The sequence below is a fragment of the Pezoporus occidentalis genome, unplaced genomic scaffold, assembly GCF_034315485.1.
Source record: "Pezoporus occidentalis ecotype Australia unplaced genomic scaffold, CSIRO_AGI_Poc_V1 ctg76, whole genome shotgun sequence".
Classification (NCBI taxonomy): domain Eukaryota; kingdom Metazoa; phylum Chordata; class Aves; order Psittaciformes; family Psittacidae; genus Pezoporus; species Pezoporus occidentalis.
The window spans coordinates 3335145-3359195 of record NW_026916115.1 but is presented as its reverse complement, the minus strand read 5'-3'; the positions used below and the strand labels follow the sequence as shown (position 1 = coordinate 3359195).

Below are 24051 nucleotides of genomic sequence, written 5' to 3'. Positions count from 1 at the left end.
TCCAGTACAAATCCAGAAGATAGCCCCATACTGTCTACTGTGAAGAAAATTAACTCTATCCCAGCCAACACCATCTGAGATTGAGTTACCCACACTGGTGCCTGAGAACTGATGTAACTAGAGCTACTTGGAGTAGGAGATTGGACTAGATGATTTCCAGAGGTGTCTTCCAGCCTGGAGTATTATGTGATTCTGTGCTGATGCCATGCAGAGTGAAGCTTGCTGTTTAGATGCTGGCTGTGTAAGTGCGATCCTTCAGGCTTGCTTTAAACAGACTCTGAATTCAGGGATTTGGTTTGTGAGGCATCCAGAAAGCTTTTTTTTTTTTTTTTGAGCTTTTTGTGAATTTTGTTAATCACATTGGAGTTCCAAGCAAACAAATAAGCCAAGTGGTGTACTGTTATCTGTAAGTATTCTTAAAGGCTATTTTCCATGTGAACGCATTTACAGCCCAGCCTCTCGGGTTAGCTTCCTTGAGATGTCTCCCATCCTCCTCTCATTCTGATGAGGCATAAGTTTTGTTGTCCATTTAATAGGTTTTGAGAGGTCAGGGCAAGTAAAGGAGGAAGGGAGAAGTACACAGCGCATTTAGAGGAAGGAAGCTGTGGCATTCCCAGCAGGATAAGTATGGATAAAATCATGCTCTAGCTAATGTTGCTGGCTTATAAATGCTATAAAATATGGAGGGGAAAAAAAAGAAGTATGTAAGTACACCTCAGAAGAACATGTACAGTTAAATATCCCTCCCACAGCCTCTTTTTTTTTAATATATATATAAATTTATATATGTATTATATATAAATACATACTTTTTAATATATATGTAAAATTTTTTTTTTTCCTCCCCCTCAATTTATACCTAAGTGTTTACACAGGTCAGAATAGTGGAAAAAAAGTAGGTATTTTTAAAGCTGTTTATACTGTCTTTGCTGTGTTCCATTTTGAATTTTGACATTAGCGTCTTTTGAAAGGGAGCATATGGCATTTCTAATCAAGGCTTGTGATTTTCTGACATACAACTGAATAATGCATTCCAAATATCGATAAGCCTTCCAGATGAAAGAATTTTCAGGGCCGAAGCACTGTAGCTTTGTGATACATTTTGCTGGAGTTCATATGCTATGTAACACTGATCTCCTTAAGAACTTTGCATAGTATACCAGTGTAGTGAGAAAATAAGGGGCTTGTTTCTTTTGTCTGATGTTAATATTCCTTGGCAAACTCAGGTTTGGATCAGATAACCACTAGGGTGCTTTGTTCCTGAAAACATTCAGTGTAACTTCATTTATAAACATTTTGCTCTGGTTGGGGATTTTACTCATCTTTATCAGATTTTGTTTCAGTCTGCAAGATTTGTTTGTTTTCACCAGTAGCTCTTGTAGAGAGGCACTATAGCTCTTCAGTCTCTTCAAAGGGTTTCGCTAATCTAATGTACAATTTGAAATTCAGTGAGATTTCTGATAAGCTTCTCTCATCTCTCAGGGCAGCATGTTAATTGTCCTTGAAATACAGTATATGCTATCTTTGTCTTCACAGTCCATTGGCAAATTTAGGCACTGATGATATTTTTATTAATGCCTTATATTTGACAGTTACTGAGACTAAATTAGAAATGTGTAATTGAAGTGAGAGTGATGGGGGTGAAGACTTAAGAGGATAATTGTTCAAGTATTGAAGATGCTCTTCTGCTTGAACTACTGCTGTTGTCTACATAAACTTGGAGGTGAAGTGTTTAATGTTAAAGATATTAGGCCAACAACCAGATGTGACTGAGTAGTGTGAAGAGATTATCTGAGGGATTTGGGAAGGAGATGTAGCTTTGGTCCTCCTTTTTTGTTCTGTTTTAGCTTCTTGAGACAGCTCAGTTTATAGGTGAAGGCAGCCTTGGAGACCTTCTAAAATACAAACTGTCCATAGTTTGAGAGGTTTCTGAGGATAATGGGGCTGTTGCTGTGTCTCTTTGTTGTGTTTAGGTTGTGTAGTAAAGACGCTTAGAGTTGGACCCCTATCAACGCTTGGGATTGTTGAAATTGTACTCATGTTTAATTTTTAGCAGCATTTTATTCAGATAAAACTGAGAAAAGTCCAAATAACTGCAAAGCCATGTTCATGAGCAATGTGACTCTGGGTATTCACAGAAGTAGGGAGGAATTTTATTTTGGAATAATAATGAAAAGTTGAGGTTTTTGGTTTGTTCTTTTAAAATGTGTTATAAATAAAAATGTAATTTCATTGTATTTGAGGTCCACAAGGATGGTCAGTGGACTTGAGCATCTCCTATATGAAGACAGTATGAGGAAGTTGGGGCTACTCAGCCTGGAGAAGTCTGCATGGAGACCTCATAGCTGCCTTCCAGTGTCTGAAGGGGGCCTACAAGGATGCTGGAGAGGGACCCTTCATTAAGGACTGTAGTGATAGGACAAGGGGTAATGGGTTCAAACTTAAACAGGGGAAGTTTTGTTTAGATATAAGGAGGAAGTTCTTTACTGTAAGGGCGGTGAGGCGCTGGAACGGGTTGCCCAAGGAAGCTGTGAATGCTCCATCCCTGGCAGTGTTCAAGGCCAGTTTGGAGAGAGCCTTGGGTGAGATGGTTTAGTGTGAGGTGTCCCAGCCCGTGGCAGGGGGGTTGGAACTAGATGATCTTAAGGTCCTTTCTGACCCTAACTATTCTGTGATTCTATGTGAGGAGTTGCTCAGAAGAGTTACACTGGTCAACTTACTGTGGACAGCTATGTAGACCTGTAAGACCCTTGGAAATTGGATAGCTAGTTGAGCACACTATCCCAGGCTCGCATACTCTTCTGGCTTTGTGTTTTAGCCATATAATGATGTATCCCTTTGTAAGTGTTCTATTATTAATACTCTTGAGGTTTCTTTTCCATTTGAAACATTCTTTTCTGCTACATGCAATATAACCTTAAATGTTAGTGTTGTTTTTCTGCTGCTTATCCATGAATTTGTTTCATTAACAATATTATTTTGTGGCTCTGAGTAGGCTTCTTGATATCAGAGTATCACATGGGAGCAGAATGTCAGCTAAGGGATGCAGTATAATGAAGCAGCATTATGTGCTGTACTTCAGATGGGAGTTCTCTTTATATGAAGTCTGGAGTGGATGTGTCTTTTAGATAATACTGCACTGTGAAATTTCATTAAAATGGATAATTGACAGCCTTGAATCTTTTCTCACATAATGCTTTCCTAGATCCCAGCCCTTTTTCCTTAACAGTGCTGTCAACTGTTCTCCAGTCTTGTTCATTTAAACTTTATGGTAACTTTATTAATACACTTGTTTTGTCAAGTCTGCTGAACATTCTTTTTGGTTCCACTAATATTTTCCATGTCATTTGATGTTTTTAAAACTGATATATGAGAAGAATTTGTCTGAGACCTGTATGTATGCATCTTTAATGTCTGTTCCCTTTGGTAAATCTGTGCATGCTTTAGTTTTTATTTTTTTTTTCTGTTTCTTTTTCTTTTTTTTTTTTTTTCTTTTGCAGAGAGTGATAATGAGCTCTCCAGTGGCACTGGTGATGTGTCAAAGGATTGTCCTGAGAAGATTTTGTATTCCTGGGGAGAATTACTGGGGAAATGGTAATGTTTTGTTTCTTAAATTTAGACTGTAAATACTAACCTTTTTTTGTTTTATGAGACTATATGCTCTTAGCAGGAGGTTTGAAATTCTTCAGCTTGCACAGTTTAAAAACTAAAATACGAAACACATTGAATTATCACTTTAAAAGTGACTGGTAAATCCTCTTATTTTAACTTTCAGTTATTTGACGGATTTCTCCCACAGTGTCTGCAAAAGTCTTGTTTCATTCAGTGTTTGAGGATGTGTCCATGTATGCTCACACTTCAGGTGTCTAAACGCAGAACTTTCTGGCCACCTTGGGGCTGGATGTTAAGCTGTCATGAATGTCAGTGCTTCTTAGTGCTAGAGTGGAAAAGACAGAACAACTCTGCCCTCTGTAAGCCATTTGTGCTTGCTCATGTATGTTTAATTGAATGATTTTTTTATGAACACTAATTTATTTTTTTTAATGGGATATATGTAGGCAGTTGGAAAGGAGTTCTAGAACGACTGTGATCCTCACTGAAACTGTTACTCTGGAGAGTGAAATGGAGGCTATTTGTAACCCTAGAGTATGTTCTCAGCAGTGTTATTTTTATCGTTTTAATAAAGTGCTTCAGTAACAGCATATGCTTTGCCAAGATAGGAAAAAGTCTGTGTATTTTCTATCTCTAAGAGACCTTACACTATTAGCAAACGCCAGAACCACTTACTCGGTTTTCCCTTTGTAAGTAATAGCTTCTGCTGCCTGAGACAAAAATAATCGGAGGCCCTTAGTCTGGAATTGGCAAAATTTTCTTTTCCTAACTTCAAAAAGAGAGTTGAAAAACATTTTAAGGATTTATTTGGGCAGTTCCCCCCTTTACTTGGCCACTTTGTAGCTTTGGAGAAGCACAGCCTCTTGCTGCTGACCTCATCTTTAATGGAGATCTTACTCAGAGGTTAGTAAATGAGACATCGCAAGATTTTATTGAGCTTAATGAAACCCTTCCTCCTGCTTGTTTTAACTGTTTTGTCACCCAATAAAGATCTCTTTGGGAAGCACAAATATTTAATGAAATGGTTGTACAAATACACAGAGAGGAAAAGTGTGGGAGTCAGTTGATCCCTATAAAGTGTGTTTTCCTCACCTGAAAAGGCTGTAAACAGATCTGCTCTGGAGCTGTTTAGAACTTTCCAAAGCCTGTTCTAAAGGACATCCCAAGAGAGAGTTTATAAATTGTTTATGATTTTATATTGTACACCTCAAAGCCAACAATGATTTTGGCAGGTTTATTTCAATCTGGGTTGCATTTGCATTGGAAAATGTTACTTTCTGATTGTTGTTGTTTTTTTTTTTAATTTTTTATTTAATTTTTCTGTCGGTTGATTAGTTTTAGTTTTTGCCTGTGCCAAATACCTGGACTTCTGAGGGTAAGCATGCTGACACAAAAAACTGCCCACAGCTCATCCTCTCAAATTTCATCTGGCCAACTATTTCTTCAAATTACTGTTGTATACTGTTCAATGAGACAAAAGATTTAAGACTTTTGGAGTAAACTATTTTGAAGTCCTAACATACGCATTTAACTTGGAGAATCATTTCATAGTTAAAACACCTTACTTCAAATCAGTTAAAAATTGGATGAGAAATGGGAAATCCCAGACAGCTTAAAGACTAGCAGTAGCAAACATTTTCTTCAGGAGTGTCTCAAGGATTATTAACTTTGGAGTTAAATTCAACTGTATAAAATACTTGAATTCTTGAATAGCATGATGTTCTGTGTTAAAAACAAAACCTGGAAACAGTGACATATGAAAAATGTTAACAATTTGAAAGCTAAAAATAAATTGAAGTAAAATCTTTTGTGTTGAAAATTGTACCATATGCTAGTGGAATATCTGTGCACCTATTAATTTTTGTTTATTTACTTTTTACATTTCCACTTGGAAAACTGGTGTGCTTATTTGTCAGATGAAAAATTTCTTGCACCTTAGTTGCTTCTTGTATTTCCATTAAAATGTTACTCTAACCTAATGGTCTGACTCAGCAGAAACATTGCTCCAAGAGCCTCCTTCAAACATACAAACAGCAATAAGTTAATTTACCAAAAAGTCAATAAGCAGGTGTGAAGTAATGGAATAACTTTTAAATTGCTTTACTGTTTGCAACATCCCTAGCATGGAAGTTGTTCTTGCAAGCTAGCTTAGCTGAGTATGGAACTGTTTCTGATGTAGGTGGTGGGGTTTTTGATTGTTTGCTTTTCCTTGTGTTTTTGGGTTTTATGTTAGTTTCTTTCTTTTGTTTGTGGGTTTTGTTTTTTTTTTTTTTGGCAGTAGTAATAGTCAATAACAATCTTTGCTTAGAAATATTTGTTTACTTGTTAAGTTGGAACATAATCTATGCATTGCTGCTTTATATCCTTCCTCTTTGATGTTTTAAAATTGTCTTTGCATTTTGTGCAGGAGAATTGCAGCACTTTGTAGCAAATTAAAAGATGTCAGCATTCATGAATTACACATTTCTTTTCCCCTAAAAAAAATACGCTAAAGGATAAGACTAGAATAAGACAAGCTTTTTTTTTTTTTTTTTTAATGCTTGTTTCTCTTGTGGTCTGTCCAAACAGATGTCAGAAAGTGTCTAGAAATGTGAAGTGCCTGGGCCTCTACCCAAAGGAGGGATAAATGCGTATTTGTTCATTATAGTAGAATACAGAGCAAGGACTATTAATGATCAAGCTGTTCCTCAAACAGACATTGAGAAACTGAGAAGTTGTCTCTTAAAATTACAAAGTTATGCTTTACTGCATGGACTAATGTTGCTAAAGTATTACCTGTACCATAAAACTATTTCAATATTTAACAAACTATTTCAATATTTAACAAATCTGGTATACTGTATCATGTTTAATTCTCAGTTGTACATTCAGTAGTAAGGATGGCATTACAGCATGGCATTTGCATCTCTGTTAGCTGTTGCCATAAGCCATTTGTATTGTTTTCTTGATGTTGCTGAAAAATTACAGTATCACAGTATGCTAGAGATTGGAAGGGACCTCGAAAGATCATCTAGTCCAATCCCCCTGCTGGAGCAGGAAATTCCCTGACACATTTCTGTGGGAATGTTCCTTTTTAGCTGTTCATCTTATTTTATATGCTTACAGAGTCCTCAGTGAAGGACACCTGTGTTTCTCGTACAACACATATCATAGGAGGTTTGGGTTGGAAGGGACCTTAAAGGTCATACAGTTCCAACCCCTTCTGCCATGGGTAGGGACACCTTCTGCTAGACCAGGTTGCTCAAAGCCCTGTCCAACCTGGCCTTCAATGATGCCAGGGATGGGGCAGCCACAAGTTCTCTGGGCAACCTGTTCTGTGCCTCACCACCCTCACAGTGAAGAATTTCTTCCTAATAATCTAATCTAAACCTTCCCTATTTCAGTTTAAATCCATTCCCCATTGTCCTGTCACTACTTGTCCTTGTAAAATATCGCTCTCCAGCTTTCTTGTAGACCCCCTCTAGGTACTGGAAGGCTGCTGTAAGGTCTCCTCTGAGCCTTCTCTTCTCCGAGCTGAACAAGCCCAACTCTCTCAGCCTCTCTTCACAGGACAGGTGCTCTGATCATCCTAGTGCCCCACCTCCAATTAGTACCCAAACTAGTCTGATTTGAAGTGAGCTATGGATGCTTCATTTTCACACAACTTGAGCTTTAAATTTCTGATGTGGTGGTTTTAATTTTTTTTATTTGTTTTAATTTTATTCCTGATCGTACTTTTCAAAACTTTGTAACCACTTATCTAGTTCTTTTTAATATTTCCATTAATATTTTTTATTTCTAGCTTTTTCACATCACAAGGCCGTTAGCCTGATGTGATTTTGCTGCAAGATGTAATGAGAAAGAGAAAAGGGACTAGTTGGCTTTTAATTTGGCTAACTGAATGGTAAAGTTTGAAATTACTTGTATTGCAGTACACATGTAAAATTTAAAATAATTTAGTGCTTAAAAGAATAAGGACATTATGTAATCATACTCTTTCTTAGGATTCTCAAGTCATTTGGAAAAATGGGTATATAATCCTTGGAGCATAGGAAGAAGAAATTTCTTTAGGGCACCTTTTAAACAGTAGTAGTGGTGAACTGTTTACACCTTGATGGCCTGTTTCAAAGAATGAGTACTCTAAACCTTCACTTAAAATGGAGGATGAAATTGTAGGTTATTTAATTTAATTGCAGCTTGCTAGCATTTGGCTAAACTGCTGCTCTCACTATTCTCCTACAAGTAGAGATGAAAAACATAATAACAGTCAAAACAATAACAGATCAAAGCACTTCCTACATTGGAAAGAATAAAGAGTCAATTCACACAGGCTTCCTGCTGCATTGCTATGAAAATTACCGTAAATCAAAGCGAGGTTTAATCTAGATCATTAACTCAGACAGGATTTTAAACATCTGTGACTGAATGCTCAGCAATATGGTCCATGTGCAGTGATTTTTATCATAAATGCATGGGTTTAGTGACTGGATTATTTTTTGAAAAACGCATCTTTATAGAATTCAGTCTGTCTGATTATGGCCTTTTCATAATTCAGTGTACCAACTTTTGTAGGATTAATTGCAGTGTTGAAAAATAAAACACCAGTCATCCTTCAGTTGTCTTCCTGCATTTCTTTGTGTGTGTACAAACACACAAGATAGTAAATCACTAGCTCAGACTACTAGTCAGATTTATTTGGAATGGTGGGATTTTACCAAGGTATGTGCAAGTGTTATGGCTTTGTGGCACTTGCAAAATACTCTTGGCATGAAGTCTAAAACTGGAACTTCAGTTTTCATGTTAGTACTTCTGAAACTGACTTTTGTTTGTTTTCCAAAATTTACTTCTCTATGTAGCCTAGGTTATTTTTAATTTCCTTTTTTTAACCTAAGCTAAATGTATATGTTGAACAAATATTTAAATTGAATTATCTGCACAGATGCATGGTTTCCACTTTCAGTTCCAGTTGTTCTTCATTAGCCAGTTCGGTTAAATTTCTGCAACTGATTGTTGTTTTAATTTTCATTAATTTCTCTGCACCTGGAGAATTTGTATATAACTATATTTTTGCCACTGGTTCTTATTGTAAATCTTTGCAGAGTTTTTGCTTTCCATCTGCTTTTCCATCCATTACTACTTAGTGTAACCAGTGGAAGAAAAGTTTGTGTTGCCAGTAGTTAACTCTAGTTTCCAGAATAATGTTGGGAAGTTAAAAACTTTTAAAGATTTTTATTTTGATTTCTGTTCAAGTAAGTATAATATTCAAATGATTGTTTGTTTCTCAGGCACAGTAATCTTCTTGTGAGACCAAACGGGTTGTCTACTCTGGTGAAAAGTGGTGTTCCAGAAGCACTAAGGGCAGAGGTTTGGCAGTTGCTGGCAGGATGCCATGACAACCAGGCAATGCTGGATAAATACAGAGTTCTCATCACAATGGTAAGGGTGGATTTTTTTTTTTTTTCTTTTTTTCTTTTTTCCCCCCTCCTGTGGTTAAAATGAGTTCTGAGCAGCAGTTTTATTCACTGACAAAATAGGAAAAGGGTGAAACAGTTTGCCTTTTTTTAGGCAACTGAAATTGTTATTAGGTGATTTTACCTCCTGCCATGTGTACCTGCTGAATGGCATTAACAATAGAAATTGTTGACCTATATCTGTAGTAATGCTTGACATTTAGCTTTCTGTCCACTTGCTGTGATTATAATAAGCACATCAGCTTGTTGTTCAGGTGTTTGTTTGGGTTTTTTTATTAAGTTTGTTTTTTCAACAGTTTCTGCTCTCTATACGCCTATTTTTTTCTGTTTTTTACTAAAAAAAAACACCCACCCCCCACCCCCCCCCCAAGAAACAGCAATAACAAAAAAAAAATTAAAGAAGGGGGCAACAGAAAAACCCCAAACAAAGCCTCACAAACTTGGGTATTTCTTACTTTGTTATTTATTTTAAGAAAGAATGTTAATGCCTTTTTTACCTAGCAGTAAATCACTCTCCTTTCTGTATGAGTGATTTGAGAAGAGAATCTTTCTAGGAATCTGTTTCCATTCTGTATCGTAATGCCATCAGTAAACAATTTTAAGAAATTGCATAGATGTTCCATATTGCTTATAGCTGTGACTGAAAGAATGAGAACTACTGTGTTGCAGGAACAGAAACTCTGTGCAGTGTCAGGAGGTAAACTCACCATTTGGGGTTCTAGAATTCTTGCCACTGCAGGGTAGTTATGTGCTCTGAGAAAAAGAGTGCTCTCAAAAATGGCCATAATGACAGAAACAGAGGAAGATAATTTTATGTTGCTCAGAGAAAGTGTTGGATTTGTTATGTAGGAAATGAATCATCTGTCCATACAAAAATTCTGGGGTAAACGATGTTAGTAAAAGTTGCCTTGCATAATGTTGTTGTATCTTTTTGATACTTGTCCTCTTAATTTGACCTACCTGCTGTGTTTGTAAAGTTTAAAAGCCTCCGAAGAGTGAGAGCTGTCCTCATGGCTTCTTTTTCCTTTACACATAAAGAAGAATGTTTTGATTGTGTAAATTTTTCTTTTTGACATTGTAGTTGGGTTATATTTTCCTTAGAAACCATTCACAAGACATCTGTCAGCTGTATGTTGCATCAAAACCACCTCCATTATTTTGCTCTTGCTTTCCGAAAGTGGGGAAGATGTTTGGTTCACGGCGGAGGAGGGAGTGGAAAACTTCTCAGATGCAAGCCTTATCTTGATGATGGGGCCTTATGCCTTAAAAACACTTTGCTGCAGTTGGCCCTTTCATCATGGAAATATTTCAGTGATGTATACGCTGGAACATGACATCTCATGCAACATTCAATGTAAAATATTATGCTGTTATGGATTAGGAAATTAAATCCTATTCTGAATTGAAACATTTTTGCAAACTTTTACTTCAGGAAAAAAAAACTTTTATTGTGAAATCACAAAATTTCTTCCATGGCCTAGCTGTATCTAACTGCTGGTAATCACATCATTTGGTATACATTGCATGAAAGGTTTCATGAAAAGGAATGAACAGGAGAGAGTCTATGGCAAAGCGAAGACTCATTTTTAGGAATAGTTAATATTGGTGCTCCAGAAAAGCTTGTCAACTAATTTTTTTTTTTAATTAATTATCTGATATTTATGTCTGTGAAGAGATAGCTTAATTCACACTACCAACACACCAAAATGAAACTATTTGGGAAAGAGAGAGAGGGTCGGGTATGTATATATTATTTTCTGAATCCTCCTAAAGGCTTTATTGTAGTGTTATGTGTGTCAATAATAATATGCATGTTAAACTTCAGAGTTCTTTGGGTATTATTGATTGCTCACTTGCTTCTCCTGTATGAAAAAGCAGAATTGATTTCTTTTTTCTGCATTGTTTGCATGCAACTATCCTAATACACCAGCAACATGTACTTTATTTTTTCAGTCAAATACGTAGCTTCTGTCTTGATTCTTTCAGTTAATGCATAAGTTTACATAGATTCGTTGTTTCCTTGTATTTTGGTCATTCTACTTAACATTTCTCTCTTGTTTAGGCTTACTTCTGGAAGCTAGATATTTTTGTGAGTGTCTTGACCACTTTAGTAGTGTATTCTGTAAGTGTGTGCATTCCTGAGCGTATTTCCATAAGACACTCCTAGGTGATTAGAGGTGGCAGTGTTCTGCACTTGCCGTGCTGAGAATAAAGTGTGCTGAGATACAAGAAGTAGGAGATGTGAAAAGATGTGAACTTGGCCCCCAACCTACTCACCTTCTCACACAACTCCCCCTCAAAGCTTTCTCCTATAAACAGCTCCCCATTACTTCCTTGAACATTTTGTAACAATTTCAGAGGGCTAACTTGAGGAACAGTTCTTGAAAACTGTCATTTTACTATCATAGCTTAAGAGGTGATAGTTGGAATTACCAGTAGGATTCCTAATTTATGACTAACTCAGAAAAATCTGATAAAAACTGTAACTTTACTACAGCGTTGCTGTTTTACCTCCTTGTGTAACTGTTCTTGCTAGTGGAGGAGGGTAATTGTATTGGCAGGACAAAAATGTGTTCCTTGTGATGAACTGAATGATAGCAGATTCTCAACATCTTAATTTAGAGACTGATACAGACAAATTTGTTGTTCTACTCCCCTTGTGTGCAGTTTGTGCAGTAGTATGTTAGATTGGCCGACTATTATTCACATCACTTGACAGATTTGGTATACATCTTGCACTGTATATATCCATTTGTTTACAGAGCTCTGAAATCTTCTACAGTTTTTTTTCAGTTAGAGGAGTGTTTTGTTCAATCTGTTCTGTAGGAGAGTAATTTGGGGCTTGTTTTAGTGTTTCAGTTCAGCACAGAAAGCAAAATAAAATCTCTGTCTTATTTAGAAAAGTCAGTGCTGTACTTAATATTCTGCAAAAAGGCATGTCCTCATGTCCTCTGCAGTGGAGGTCAGCAGTCTGTCAAGAATGATCTAGTGAACTGTGCTTCCTTTCCCATATCAGAGCATTCACATGCTGATGCATTTCCCATTTCTAGACAAGTTTGGAGTTCCAGGAGGAAAAGGAGAAATACTTATGCTCTCACAAATACTTTCTTACTGACAAGTACTATCTTGCTAAATCTTATGTCTCCTACTGAGTTCCAGCTTGGTGATTACTGTGAGCCTCTCAGAAATTTTGACTGGAGCACAGTAGTAGGTCTTGCATACAATTTTAGAGAGTAGGAGTTGTAATTTGGCAGCTGCTTCATTTCTGACATATATAAATCTCTACTGTATAACAGTCAAAATCTGCCTTAGTTACTCTTCTGGCATGTGTGCCATTGGCTTTTGACCTTGTTGCACATGGCACAGTATAAGAAAGGGGAAACAAAACATAAATCAGCAGAGGTAAATGTGTATATATTTATCTTTGTATGTTTATTTATTTTAAGGAAAAGACAAAGGCAAATCAGAGTGAGAAAAATCTGCTTATGTGGTGATAATGAAGGGGTAGTACTGGTACTTGTATTAGAACTTTTATAAAAGCATGTCAGATCCATTTGTTAAAAGATTATAAGTAGAAAACCATGCAAAAGGTAGAGTCACTTAGCTGATAGAGTTTTTTCTCCTGCCTGCTTGTCATTATTTCATGCTCAGCTTCACTGGCTCCTCTCAAGATATTCTGTGAACTTTTCTATGACAAGATGTATTTTGAGCTTCAGTAAACTGATCAGTGGCAAGCTACAGTTTACCCCATTTACAATTGAGGTGACTGAATCCTCTGCAGCAATAATTATGTTCCACTTGGCCTCGCTGTGTCCCTTTCAAGTGTCAGGTGCTGTCAGTATGTAAATTATTAGAAATCTGCTGTCACTTGATGGCAGTGATAAAGAAAACTTGTATCTGAATTGCGGCAGATGTTTTATTTATTGCGTCTTACACAGCGTCTTATTAACATTTTGCTTTTCTGCTTTAGATGGTTTCATTCTTGCATGTGTTCTCACTCTGAATTTGTAGGGCAAGACTTTCCATCCTTTTCTGTGTTACGGGCTGGGTGCCTGTTCTGTAATGCTGTTACTGATGACTTTTGAAGTTACCCACACTCAAATCCCTTTTCCTAAGTTTAGAAAGAAAGGGTTGTATGTAGTTGTGTAAGTAAAATAATGAAGGCCGAAAAAAGGGCAGTCATTCACATTCTGTACTTTGAAAACTTTTGGATGGACCATTTTAAGGGAGTATTTATGATGGTTAAGTATATAATTTCTTTATAAAACACTTTCCATATACAGTCTGACTTCCATTAAGAAATAAGCTGTATGTACAAAGTTCATTTAACAGCATATATAGACTTTTAAAGGCTGCTGCTCTGGTTTAAGGAAACAAAGCTTGTTTTAAATTTATCGTTCTTTAAAGATTGATCAGAAAAAGAAGCCTGGTTTCAGATGAATTAGGTGCTGGCAGTATTATGTTGCTCAAAAGTAATGAAAGTTTGTGTATGAATGTGAATGCCCATGAGATGGATGGTGACTTTGAGTCTTTAAGAAAGACCTAGTGGCTGTCGTTCCAAATGACATAAGAGGACCAAAAATAAGATTATTTGTATATTATCATAATTTCCTTTGGCAATATGAGCATTTGCCCAGAGCAGTTAGAGATAACTAATTAAAGGGTCAGGCTTTGGAAAAGTTGGCCAAAAAATAGCTTTGTTTGCTGACTCTGTAATGTTGTATTCCATCTGGGCCAATAATGTTTCAAGCCACTCACTAGAAGAGTCAAAATCTTAAGAATTCTTCCACAAGCTGAAGCAAATATAAGAGGCGTTGATTTGGGGATTAACTATTGCCATATCATGAAAATAATGTATCTCAGTAATGCAATAATTTGAAATTGGCACTAATCACACAGTTCTCGTGCAGTAGGGACCAGTTATCTGAAAGTACATTCTGGAGCAAATGTATTGAGATTTGGCCTATATGAAATCTAATAATTTTAGAGCTAATACATGTTGTTAATCCATTCTGTTTGGACCAGTGTTGTTATTTCTGATTCCCCCAAGACACATCCACTCATTATAAGGTGAAAAGGAAAGAAAACCTGAAAATTACGGTTTGAGAGTTCTGGAGACTTCTCAGGTCAAGGTGTTTTGCAGGCCCATTTTGTAAAATGAAAATTTAGCACTTGTTTGCTGAAAAGAGCAGTAAATTATGCAAGCGGAAGCAGTCTGTGTACACTGTTGGAATCACTTGTTCCTTGTTACTCCCATTGATTTCCTCATACCATTTAGTCACAAGCCCTGCAGTGCATGTATTTAGGTGCCTTAGTCAGGATCCATTGTGTGTGACGTGGAGGACAAGGGGTGCTGGCTACAAAGCCATCCCTGCATCTCTTCTGTCTACAGAAAAGGAGGAGCTACAGCAGGGAAATATATTTGGAATTTTTAACAGATGTTTTTCATTATTGTAAGCACCTTCTGAGAATGGAAGCTTTTTTATAGTGAAAAGTCCTACAAATGGATGTCTTTATCATCTCCCAAAAGTGTAAGAGTAGTCTCTTGTCCAAAATTAAAACTTAGAAATAGGATAACTAAAAATAGCAAATACTTTTGTTGAAATTTCATCTGCTTAAGCACAGTCTTCCATGTATTGGGATAGCCCTAATTATCTGTTTTCTTTGGTGCATCTATTTGCAAACTGATCTCAAAGGACTGAAGATCAACTTTCATGTAAACCTTATGTAGAAATGTATTTACTTTTTAAACTTCGAAATTACCAAAGTATTCAAACAAGAAAAGGTGCTTTCTTCTTTGTTTCATGCTTAAAATATTACCTAGCTTTTTTCATTTTTATTGCTAGCTTGCTCACAAAGTTAGTAAATGGAAAGTGGAGGATTTTACAAATGAGTCTATGCAAATAGATTAAATGCAGTTAACTTTGAAACTGGTGCCTTGATGCCATGTTTGTGTGTGTTTTGTCTTTATTTTATTTGTGTGAAAGTTGGGTTGAAACAGTTTATCTGTGGATTGAGAGGATTACTTATATAGGAAGGCTATTTTAGTTTGAGTAGAAAATCAATCAAGCTTGTTATTTGCAGCAATACCAAAGGATATTGTTAGCACTAGGAAGAGGAATATTTTTTGTCCCAATGGCATTGTGCAGGGTTCCACTGCTCAGTGTTCTGAGACTAATTAATCAGTAAGAGTGTCTAATTAAAAAGATGACTGTTCACCAGCTGCCACAGCAGGTTGGGTAATGGACTGAAACATTAGAGTATTTTTGTAGCAAATATTTGTGTTCAGAATGCTGCATCTGTTTGTCCCAATGCAGAGAAGCATTCTCAAATTTCCAAATAGGCTACTGTCCTGGACTACAGCCAAAACCCGTATGTGACTACCCTCTTTTTTTTTGACAAGGACTTATGGCAAACAGCCTACTGAAAATGATAAAGGGGCTCCCCTTTTGCAAGAAAGTGTCCTTTGGGAGGAGGTATATTGCCCAGTTTTGGTCACAGATATTTGAAACACAGCATGCCCATCTTTTTGTGCTGAACAATTTTCCTAGCAATAAAAACTAAGAAGTTTCAGAAATGCTGATCTTTTACATTTTTGTTATAGTTTTTTTTCTTTGCACCTTTATTTGTTCTCTTTTCTAATTGGGAATGGTTTCCCTTAACTTTTAGAGAGATGAGATAATCAAGTATGCATAGCTATATGCTTATTAATTATAAAAGATCCTATTATATACAAATCCATTATCATTATAAAATAGTGTGTTTGTTGGTTTTGGTTTGTTGTTTTTTTTTTTGTTTGTTTTTTTTTTTTTTCCAGTTGACTAAAAAGAGAGATAACTAAGACCTGGTTTATTTCTTGTTGACTGAGATACTTAGATATTAAGCAAAACAGTTATAGAGAAGCTGATCACTTCTAGATGCATATGCAGCTTTTTCAGTTTCATGTTTCTTTTAACTGCAGTATCTATGTGCAGTTTCTTAAGTTTTACTTTTTTTTACCTTTTCTGAAGGGGAAAGCATAGGATGACTATCGCTTAAGTCTTCTCTTAAACTGAATGATCTCATGGCAAATATCAGATTCCTGATATTTTTCAATTCAATGTGGTTTGTAGAGAAAATTCAGGTTGTGTGCTGTTTTAATTGGTAGGGTGCCTCATTTTTGGTGTAAGCTGAACCATTAGTGCTGACAGGTACAGTCTGTAGTTTGAATTATTTTAGTGACGCTGCATCCTTTAGAATAATAAAGAATATGTGAACTGAAAATACTTACTAGATATTAATAAACAAATACTGCCTCTGAAGAGCAAAAGTTGACAGAATTTTAATTCTTTAAATAGCTTCATTTAAATTCAGACTTCAAATAAAAGATTTATTGCATCATGAATGTAGCGGGGTACGTGGTTTCATAGTAAATGTTAATATTACCCTTAGAAACTCAAGGATGAAATGTCCCTAAGGTGAATTTAATTTGCCAAGTTTTGATTCATTCAGAACTCATCTGGAGAAAATCTTTCAATTTGTGTGCACAAAAGGGAAAACCTTGAGCTTACTCTTAATCAGATAATCTTCAACTTAATGACAGCTCTTTTCAGGAAAATAAAAAAAGGTAGCACCCATTAGTAATTTTTATATTATGTTATCTTAATTTTACCTTTTTTGTATGATATTTGAGGTGGAAAATAATTTGAATAGTTTTTATTTTCCAGAGTCTGCATAAAATTATAAAAAAATTCTGCCACATTTGAGTTTTCCTGCAATTACTTTTCTATACTCAGCTGCTTAGGATAGCACTGAAATAGCACTCACAATACAAGTCCTGGCTCTTGGAGTTCTGTGTGACCTACCAGCTCAAAACATCACATAAATTAATACTTAAGTTCTGAAGGCTAAACGAAATTTGCATTTGTCCTCTTGGAGGACACATTCTGGTTTTGTGTGTTGGAATTTATAATCTGTTATCTGCAAAACCGGGGGAGCCTTGGGTAGTTCTAGTGCTATGGACTGAATAGGTTTAAATGATGGTTACTGGAAGAATTGATGTTAAAACGGCTATTTTTATAGACTCCAGATATATGTATATTGATGCAGATAAATGTTTTGCTAGGTAGGATGGAGCAGGGATGTCTCAGTGTCTTAACATTTCTTTACAGTATAGTGTATGGTAATAGCTGCTGGTTCTAGTAAATGCTTGGCACCTCAGAGCTTCTATTAAAATCTGTGATGCTCCTTCCCACATAAAACATCAATTCGTATACTAGTTCAGTTTGGATACTGGTTTGTTACTAGGTGTTCAGTTTTCCTGTAGCAGTAATGGTGCGGATGCTGAAAGAGGAGCAATAGGAAGACAGTGTTTGAAACAATGGTATTCTACACCGCTGAATCATTTCTGAAGTTCTCTGCAGTGTGTCTTTATGTAATGCATATTCATTCTGTGTAAATGCATCTGTCTCTTGCAGTATAGGGCACTGCTTAGATGAAGCAAATTGTTATGTATGTGGACCACTGCAATAGAACTGCAATTCCTGAGAACATAATATCTTTTAAACAGTCAACCTTCTCTTGGTATTACTCTTTCATCTGAAATTTACTTCTTCCTAACCACCCTCTGCCTTCAAGCAAGTGTTGCGTAACTGGCATTCAGGAGGCTGAATTACTCAAAGGCTGGAGCTGTTGAAGGTGAGAAGAAGAGACAAACCACCCAGTTCAGTATGTTACTGTAATGGAGCAGTTAGCATGAGAAGAATTAGGTGGCATTATCTGTATAGCATCCACATTCTGGAAATCAGAAGGCTGCACTTGAAGTCAGAGTAATTGCATTTTCAAAATCTTGTTTGTAAGGCTAACTAATTTCTGTGATTGTGCATATAAATAAACAGTAATGTTGGTCTTCAAAAGAATTTCAGGCCAGCCTCAGTCTGACTTTGAAGTAAAAGTGGCCATGTGTGTGTCACAGTGTTGTTGAGCTGCCACGCTGGCATGTGCAAGTGGCATGCGTATGCAAATGCAGTGACTTTCTCTAAAAGATTCTGTCTCTTGAAAATCTGAATTACTAGCTGTAATTTGTGTTTTGGAATGGTTTGTGTCTAAATTAAAGCTGAAGGCAACTTCCTTGTAGATTCAGTTGTGTGATTTTGAAAGGGTGTTTTAATCCATCAAGAACTGCTTTCTTCAAAAGCCCAGTCTGGGGTCCTGTATTTGGTGACACAGAAAAAGATGCAGAAGTAATTTTTTAAAATAAAGACTATTTCTTGTGACTGTTCTGTGAAAGGTGATGTTCCAAAAATCTTAAATGTGTTTATTTAAGAGGGCAAACTGCCATTTCCTGACTACGAGTTGCCAGTTTCAGTATGTTAATGTTTGATGCTTTCAGAGTTAAACAGAGAGCTCTAAATACTTAGAGAAGAACAGTAAGAATGAAAGGATCAAAACGTATGCTGTATCTTTTTTATTTCTCCAAAGAATCACAGTTGGTGTTTAAAGTCTTTGTTAACAACAGTACTGGTGGATAACATTTTATTAAAACATGTTTTACTGTAGCATTGCGCAGCTACCAATGGGCAATATACAATAATTGAAATAGTAAAAAAAAAACGGACAGGCTTGAGCTGCATGTGTAGAAAAGTTAAAGCATGCATAAGTGATAAATATATCCCTTAAATTTAAACTGGGATTTAATATAGGGCTGAATTCTGGTACCTTCTGCTACCTTAATTTATGTATAACTTCTTTATGATAAAGCCACCAAATAACAATATTATTCATATGTTCTCTGGGATATTCTTTTAAGGGGCTGAACTAGTATTAAGTACATTTTACAATAATCGCTTCAGAAGAGGTGAGAAAGCTATAGATCTTTACAGCCTTTAGCTGTTATTTTTTTTCCCCTTTGTAGAGATGAGTATGATCATACTAATTACAAGTTATTTCCCCTATTAGCAAGCAAATTGGCAGCTGCTGAGGTAAACTAACCAAAGGAGATCAATTGCATATAGTAGTAGTGCATATACTCTTTATAATTATCTTTTATGTAGGTTTCTATGGACATACCCAAATATTTTGGCAACTAAGAGGCTTTTTTTCATGTTGTGTATTTTCATCAATTGTTTTTTAAACTGACAGCTGAATATTGATGCTCTGGAGCTGCACGTTTTTTTAATCATTTGGTGCACATGACAAAGCCAGATTCATATGACTGGTTTGTCTCAAACGCAGTCAGTTCAAAATGCACCCTTTATTTGACTTGGTAGTTCAATACACAGCCTGAATCTAAAGCTAAATTGTCATATACAGGGAGTGCAGTTTCAGGCTGTGCCTCATCCAGGCTGTGTGTTTGCTGGGCAAGGTTTCTTTTACTCCATGTTCCATCTCTTCTGTATACTGTGTATAGCAATTGCATGGCTAATCACAGTAATTTGTAGATTTTTTATTTAGAAAACTTCTTTTCTCCCATTTCTGTTACAGCAATGAGATCAATTGATTGCTACACCTGGGTTGGAGCAATCCCAGGCGCAGCTACAGGTTGGTCAGAGAAGAGATTCAGAGCATCACTTGGAGTATTATGTACAGTTCTGGTGTCCTCAACATAAAAAGGACATGGAACTGTTGGAACAAGTCCAGAGGAGGGCCATGAGGATGATCAGGGGACTGGAGCACCTCCCGTATGAAGACACGCTGAGAAAGTTGGGGCTGTTCAGCCTGGAGAAGAGAAGGCTGCATGGAGACCTCATAGCAGCCTTCCAGTATCTGAAGGCGGCCTATAAGGATGCTAGGGAGGGACTCTTCATTAGGGACTGTAGTAATAGGACAAGGGGTAATGGGTTTAAACTTAAACAGGGGAAGTTTAGATTGGATATAAGGAGGAAGTTCTTTACTGTAAGGGTGGTGAGGCACTGGAATGGGTTGCCCAGGGAAGTTGTGAATGCTCCATCCCTGGCAGTGTTCAGGGCCGGGTTGGACAGAGCCTTGGGTGAGATGGTTTAGTGTGAGGCATCCCAGCCCATGGCAGGGGGGCTGGAACTAGATGATCTTAAGGTCCTTTCCAACCCTAACTATGCTGATTCGATGATTTGCTGTGTAGCTGAGTTGGTGTGGTGTAAGGCTTGAGATGGGAGCATATAGATGGAACAGGGCAGGATGGACACCTGAGGCCATTTTTGAGGCAGCCTTCAGACAGCCTTAGTTATGTTAATCATAACATCAACTAAGTTGGAAAAAAATCTTTAAGATCATCAAGTCCAACCTCTACCCCAGGGCTGCATTCCTGGTAACAGTGCGGTCAGTTGATTGTGCTTCTTGTTACTTCTATGGCAAAGGAATTAGCAGTACCTTTTGGAATGATGCCATCTTCCTGTCATGAATTTGTAAGTGTAATTTCAAAAAACACTTTTAGTCTTTTTTGTTACACCTTCCAGGATTTCCTCTGCCTTCCTATGAAAGTGCTTGCTCTTACATTCTTCTTCAATGGAAAATAGAAAATGTAGAAACGTGTTAGGATTAGAATGTGCCTGCAAATGTTAGAATAAATATTCTTTTGGGATGCTTTTACATATACTTGTGTATGCATATATATTCAGTCCAGAATGGCTGTACCTGATATAGCAAGAAATGTGACCCCTGGATGCTGAATGCAAGCGATGGATTTACGTAGTTGTCTGTTAAGTGGGGTGTACTGCTGCACCCTTTCTTTGAACTCAAAGACTTACATTTCAGGCAGCCGTGCACTTGACTAAGTTTAGAATATTATACAACAAGGAAATTCATTTCATAGAAAGCTCAGAACCGCATGTCTGTTGTCTTCAGTAGCTGGTTGAGTCACCAACAAACCTTGAAAATATGCAGCCTGGCTCCTTCAGCCTAACATTAGAATATTTCTAAAACTGGTTTAAAGCCCTCATAGCTATATGCCTAAGACTTATCCTGATTGATGAAAATTTATGTATAATGACTGTTTTACATGGAGTTTACTTTGTGACCTTGTCACAGATGCAGTAGTTAATGTATTTTCCTATATTATTTGCTTCTCTAGAAATACCTATTGCTTCATGTGATGCTTAAGAGGGAATGAATTGTATATCTGGCCTTGAGGATTAATACTGAGGCGGGGGAAGTAAAACTACAAAAATATACTTAAATTTCTCTGTGTTATCCTTGCTAACCCTAATCCTTGTCTGTTGTTTGAATTTCTAGTGTACATCTCTTTAATTTTTGTGCTGCAATGAGTTAATCTCATTCTTTTCCCTTTAATACAAGTGAAGGAGGAGCCTTTGATCTGTATTCTTGGCCATGCTACTCCTGCATGCTGAAAGCTCTCATGGGCTGGACTGAGACACTTGTCATATGGGTCAGAAAAGTTATGAGTAATGCTAGTAGGAACCTTGATTAACTGCACTGAAGACAAAATACAAGGCGCGTACTGTGTTAAAATATTAGCTTACACAGGAATGCTAGTACCTGCTACTTCCGTGGTTCCAGTGCAGGTATTTCCAGTGTAAGTTACTCTTTCTAGCTGTAATTCCCTATAGTATCTATTAAATACTTTGCTTAGTATTGATGAAGTCTTACCTGAGTGTGGCCTTTGGAACATTTCACAGTGTGTGCAGTTTTATTATTTTTTAAATAAAAGCAGCAATTTTGACAATCTGAAAAGTGTTGGGTGGGAGACAGCCCTGTAATGATGATCAAGCATATAGCAGAAACTTAGGATCTTGTAATGATAGTCTTTTAAATTCTATACATATAAAGGGGTAGAACTCTGCTGCTTCAGACAGGTGAATTTTGGTATTTGCTGCAGAAAAAATGGACTTGGAGATCAATGTGATCAGACCAAAGCTGTTTATTACAAAGCATCTATCCTTTTTATACTGTTGTCTGCATCTGCTTACAATAGCTTGCTGTATTATAATTGGATACATATTCTTGTAGCACACAGCAACTATGGCTACATATACAATAGCTCGCTGTATTATATTTGGATACATATACAATAGCTTGCTGTAGTATAATTAGATACATATACAGTAGCTTAGTATATTATGCTTTGATGCATATTCTTGCAGCACATAGCAGCTATTATGCAATTAATCAAATAAGCGTATGGGAACTTAACCTTTAAAAGTTGCTAACAGTTCACTGTTTTGTATCTTAGCACATTCCAGTTTCTTCTTATCTTCCTTGCACCGTTACTTTTGCTTCCTTACCCATGTCCTCCTTCATCCTCGGTTCATGTCGAGCTCCACGTAGGCACTTGCTGACTTGGGAACATGGCCATTCTTTGCTAAAAATCCATCCACAGGTATTCCCTAACTTTTCAGTATTTAATTTAAATTCATGAAGTAACTTTCAGTTATATGGTATCTTCTGATCTTTGTGATGACTGACGTAAATACTATTCTATTGCTGTTTATTTTCATAATAAGCTGATGGATTTTGTGGATCTGGGAAAGGTCACAAGGACATCAAATAAGTGGCTTAAGGTGTGTGTTTCTTCCTACTGATTGTGAGGCCTTCAAATGACTGTTTTTCTGTTCACCTTGATTTCCTCTCTTACACACTGGTGAGTTCTATGAAACTTGTACTAATTGTGATCTACAAAGCAGAACCAAAAAAACTCCAACCACCATTTGTCTCTGAAGCTCTTTTTTGAAAATTGAGTCATAGACTTTACATTTTAAGCCAGCAGAATGTTTGATTATTCTACTTTTGACTGTCTTTAAAATTCTAGTTGCCATAACAACTTTATTTCTTTATTTTTAGCACATCAGTTGCCATAACAATAAAATACAGCTCTTTGAATGTAACTTTTTTTTCCTCACTTTTTTTTTGCTTTGTTTTATAAAGAACAGTCTTTGAGGAGGGGAAAGGGAGCGTAGCAGATCTCTTCCCCTGTGAGCCCTTTGGTTAGAGCATAAACTGATGGTTAGTTTTGTTTTCGTTTTTTTTTTTTGTTGTTGTTGTTGTTTTTTTTTAAATCTAGCTTTATTCTATTTATATTGCTATTTTTTGAATAGTGTTTTCATAACTTATGCAGAAAAATGAATGCAAATCACTTGATAGAGCCTTTCCTTTGTAGAAAATCGCTGTTGGTATATCTTTTTTGTGTATTGTGGTTACTGTATTAGAAACTGCTAGAAAGTTATTTCCATTATCTTTATTTCATTATATGGAATGGTTATAAATAAGGTATGGGCAATTGCTACTGATGCAAGAAGCATTTTTCTTTATGCTATTGAGAGCTGTCCTTTCTGTTTGGCTGATCGTTTTCTTTTTCCATATTGCAGGATTGCTTTTAAGATTACTGTTCAAGTTTTGCAGCAAATAACTCCATTTTTTGTCATGTCATTCTTTATCTTCCATTGGAAGTATGAGAACAAATTATGCTCAGTTTGTTCCTGTAGCAGACATTGCAGACATTACAGACATGCTGGGAAGAAGGTGTCCAGGAAGCATGCTGTGTGTGCCTTTTCAAGCCAAATTAATTCTAGTGGCCATATAAAAAGCCACGGCTACTAGCGTCTTATGTGAATATAGCAGGTAGGACCTGGTGCTTCCACTTCTTCCTCTGTGGCCCTTCCCAGGCATATTATCTATTAGTTAGAGGCCAGTATTTAGTTCAGTGTATTCATACACTTAGCGTTGGGCAGTTACATGTGATATGTCTTAAAAATAACATGAATGAAGAGATTGACATTTAACTTCAAGCCATATTTTTGAGCAGAGGGGAAAGGTTTACATGCAAATTTAATGCTGGCTAAAGAAGTTGGCACTTCATCTATAGACTTGACTTCTCTATTCCCTGATAGTTTCCCTTCTGAAACGACTTGCAGATTTCAAGCATGACATCTTAACTTATTTTTGGTGCTGATAAAGTGTTTGTTTAGTTTCATTTTTTTTCTTAGAGATGGCAATAATGTCAGGTTTGGTATTTCTTTTTGAATAAAGAGGATAATTTCTTAGCTCACATAACATTTTACATGTGCCAGTTTCTAGCTAT

At 36.6% G+C, this 24051-nt stretch overlaps 1 protein-coding gene across 4 annotated transcripts in view; it reads left to right on the top strand.

Moving 5' to 3' along the window:
* The window catches only part of RABGAP1L (RAB GTPase activating protein 1 like), a 242294-nt gene that overhangs the window by 47145 nt on the left and 171098 nt on the right, over positions 1–24051 (top strand). For all 4 annotated transcript variants that reach the window (XM_062602213.1, XM_062602212.1, XM_062602211.1 and 1 more), the window contains exons 11-12: positions 3501–3594; positions 8877–9027. In XM_062602213.1, the coding sequence (XP_062458197.1) occupies positions 3501–3594; positions 8877–9027 (245 nt within the window). The remainder of the gene's footprint in view (positions 1–3500; positions 3595–8876; positions 9028–24051) is intronic.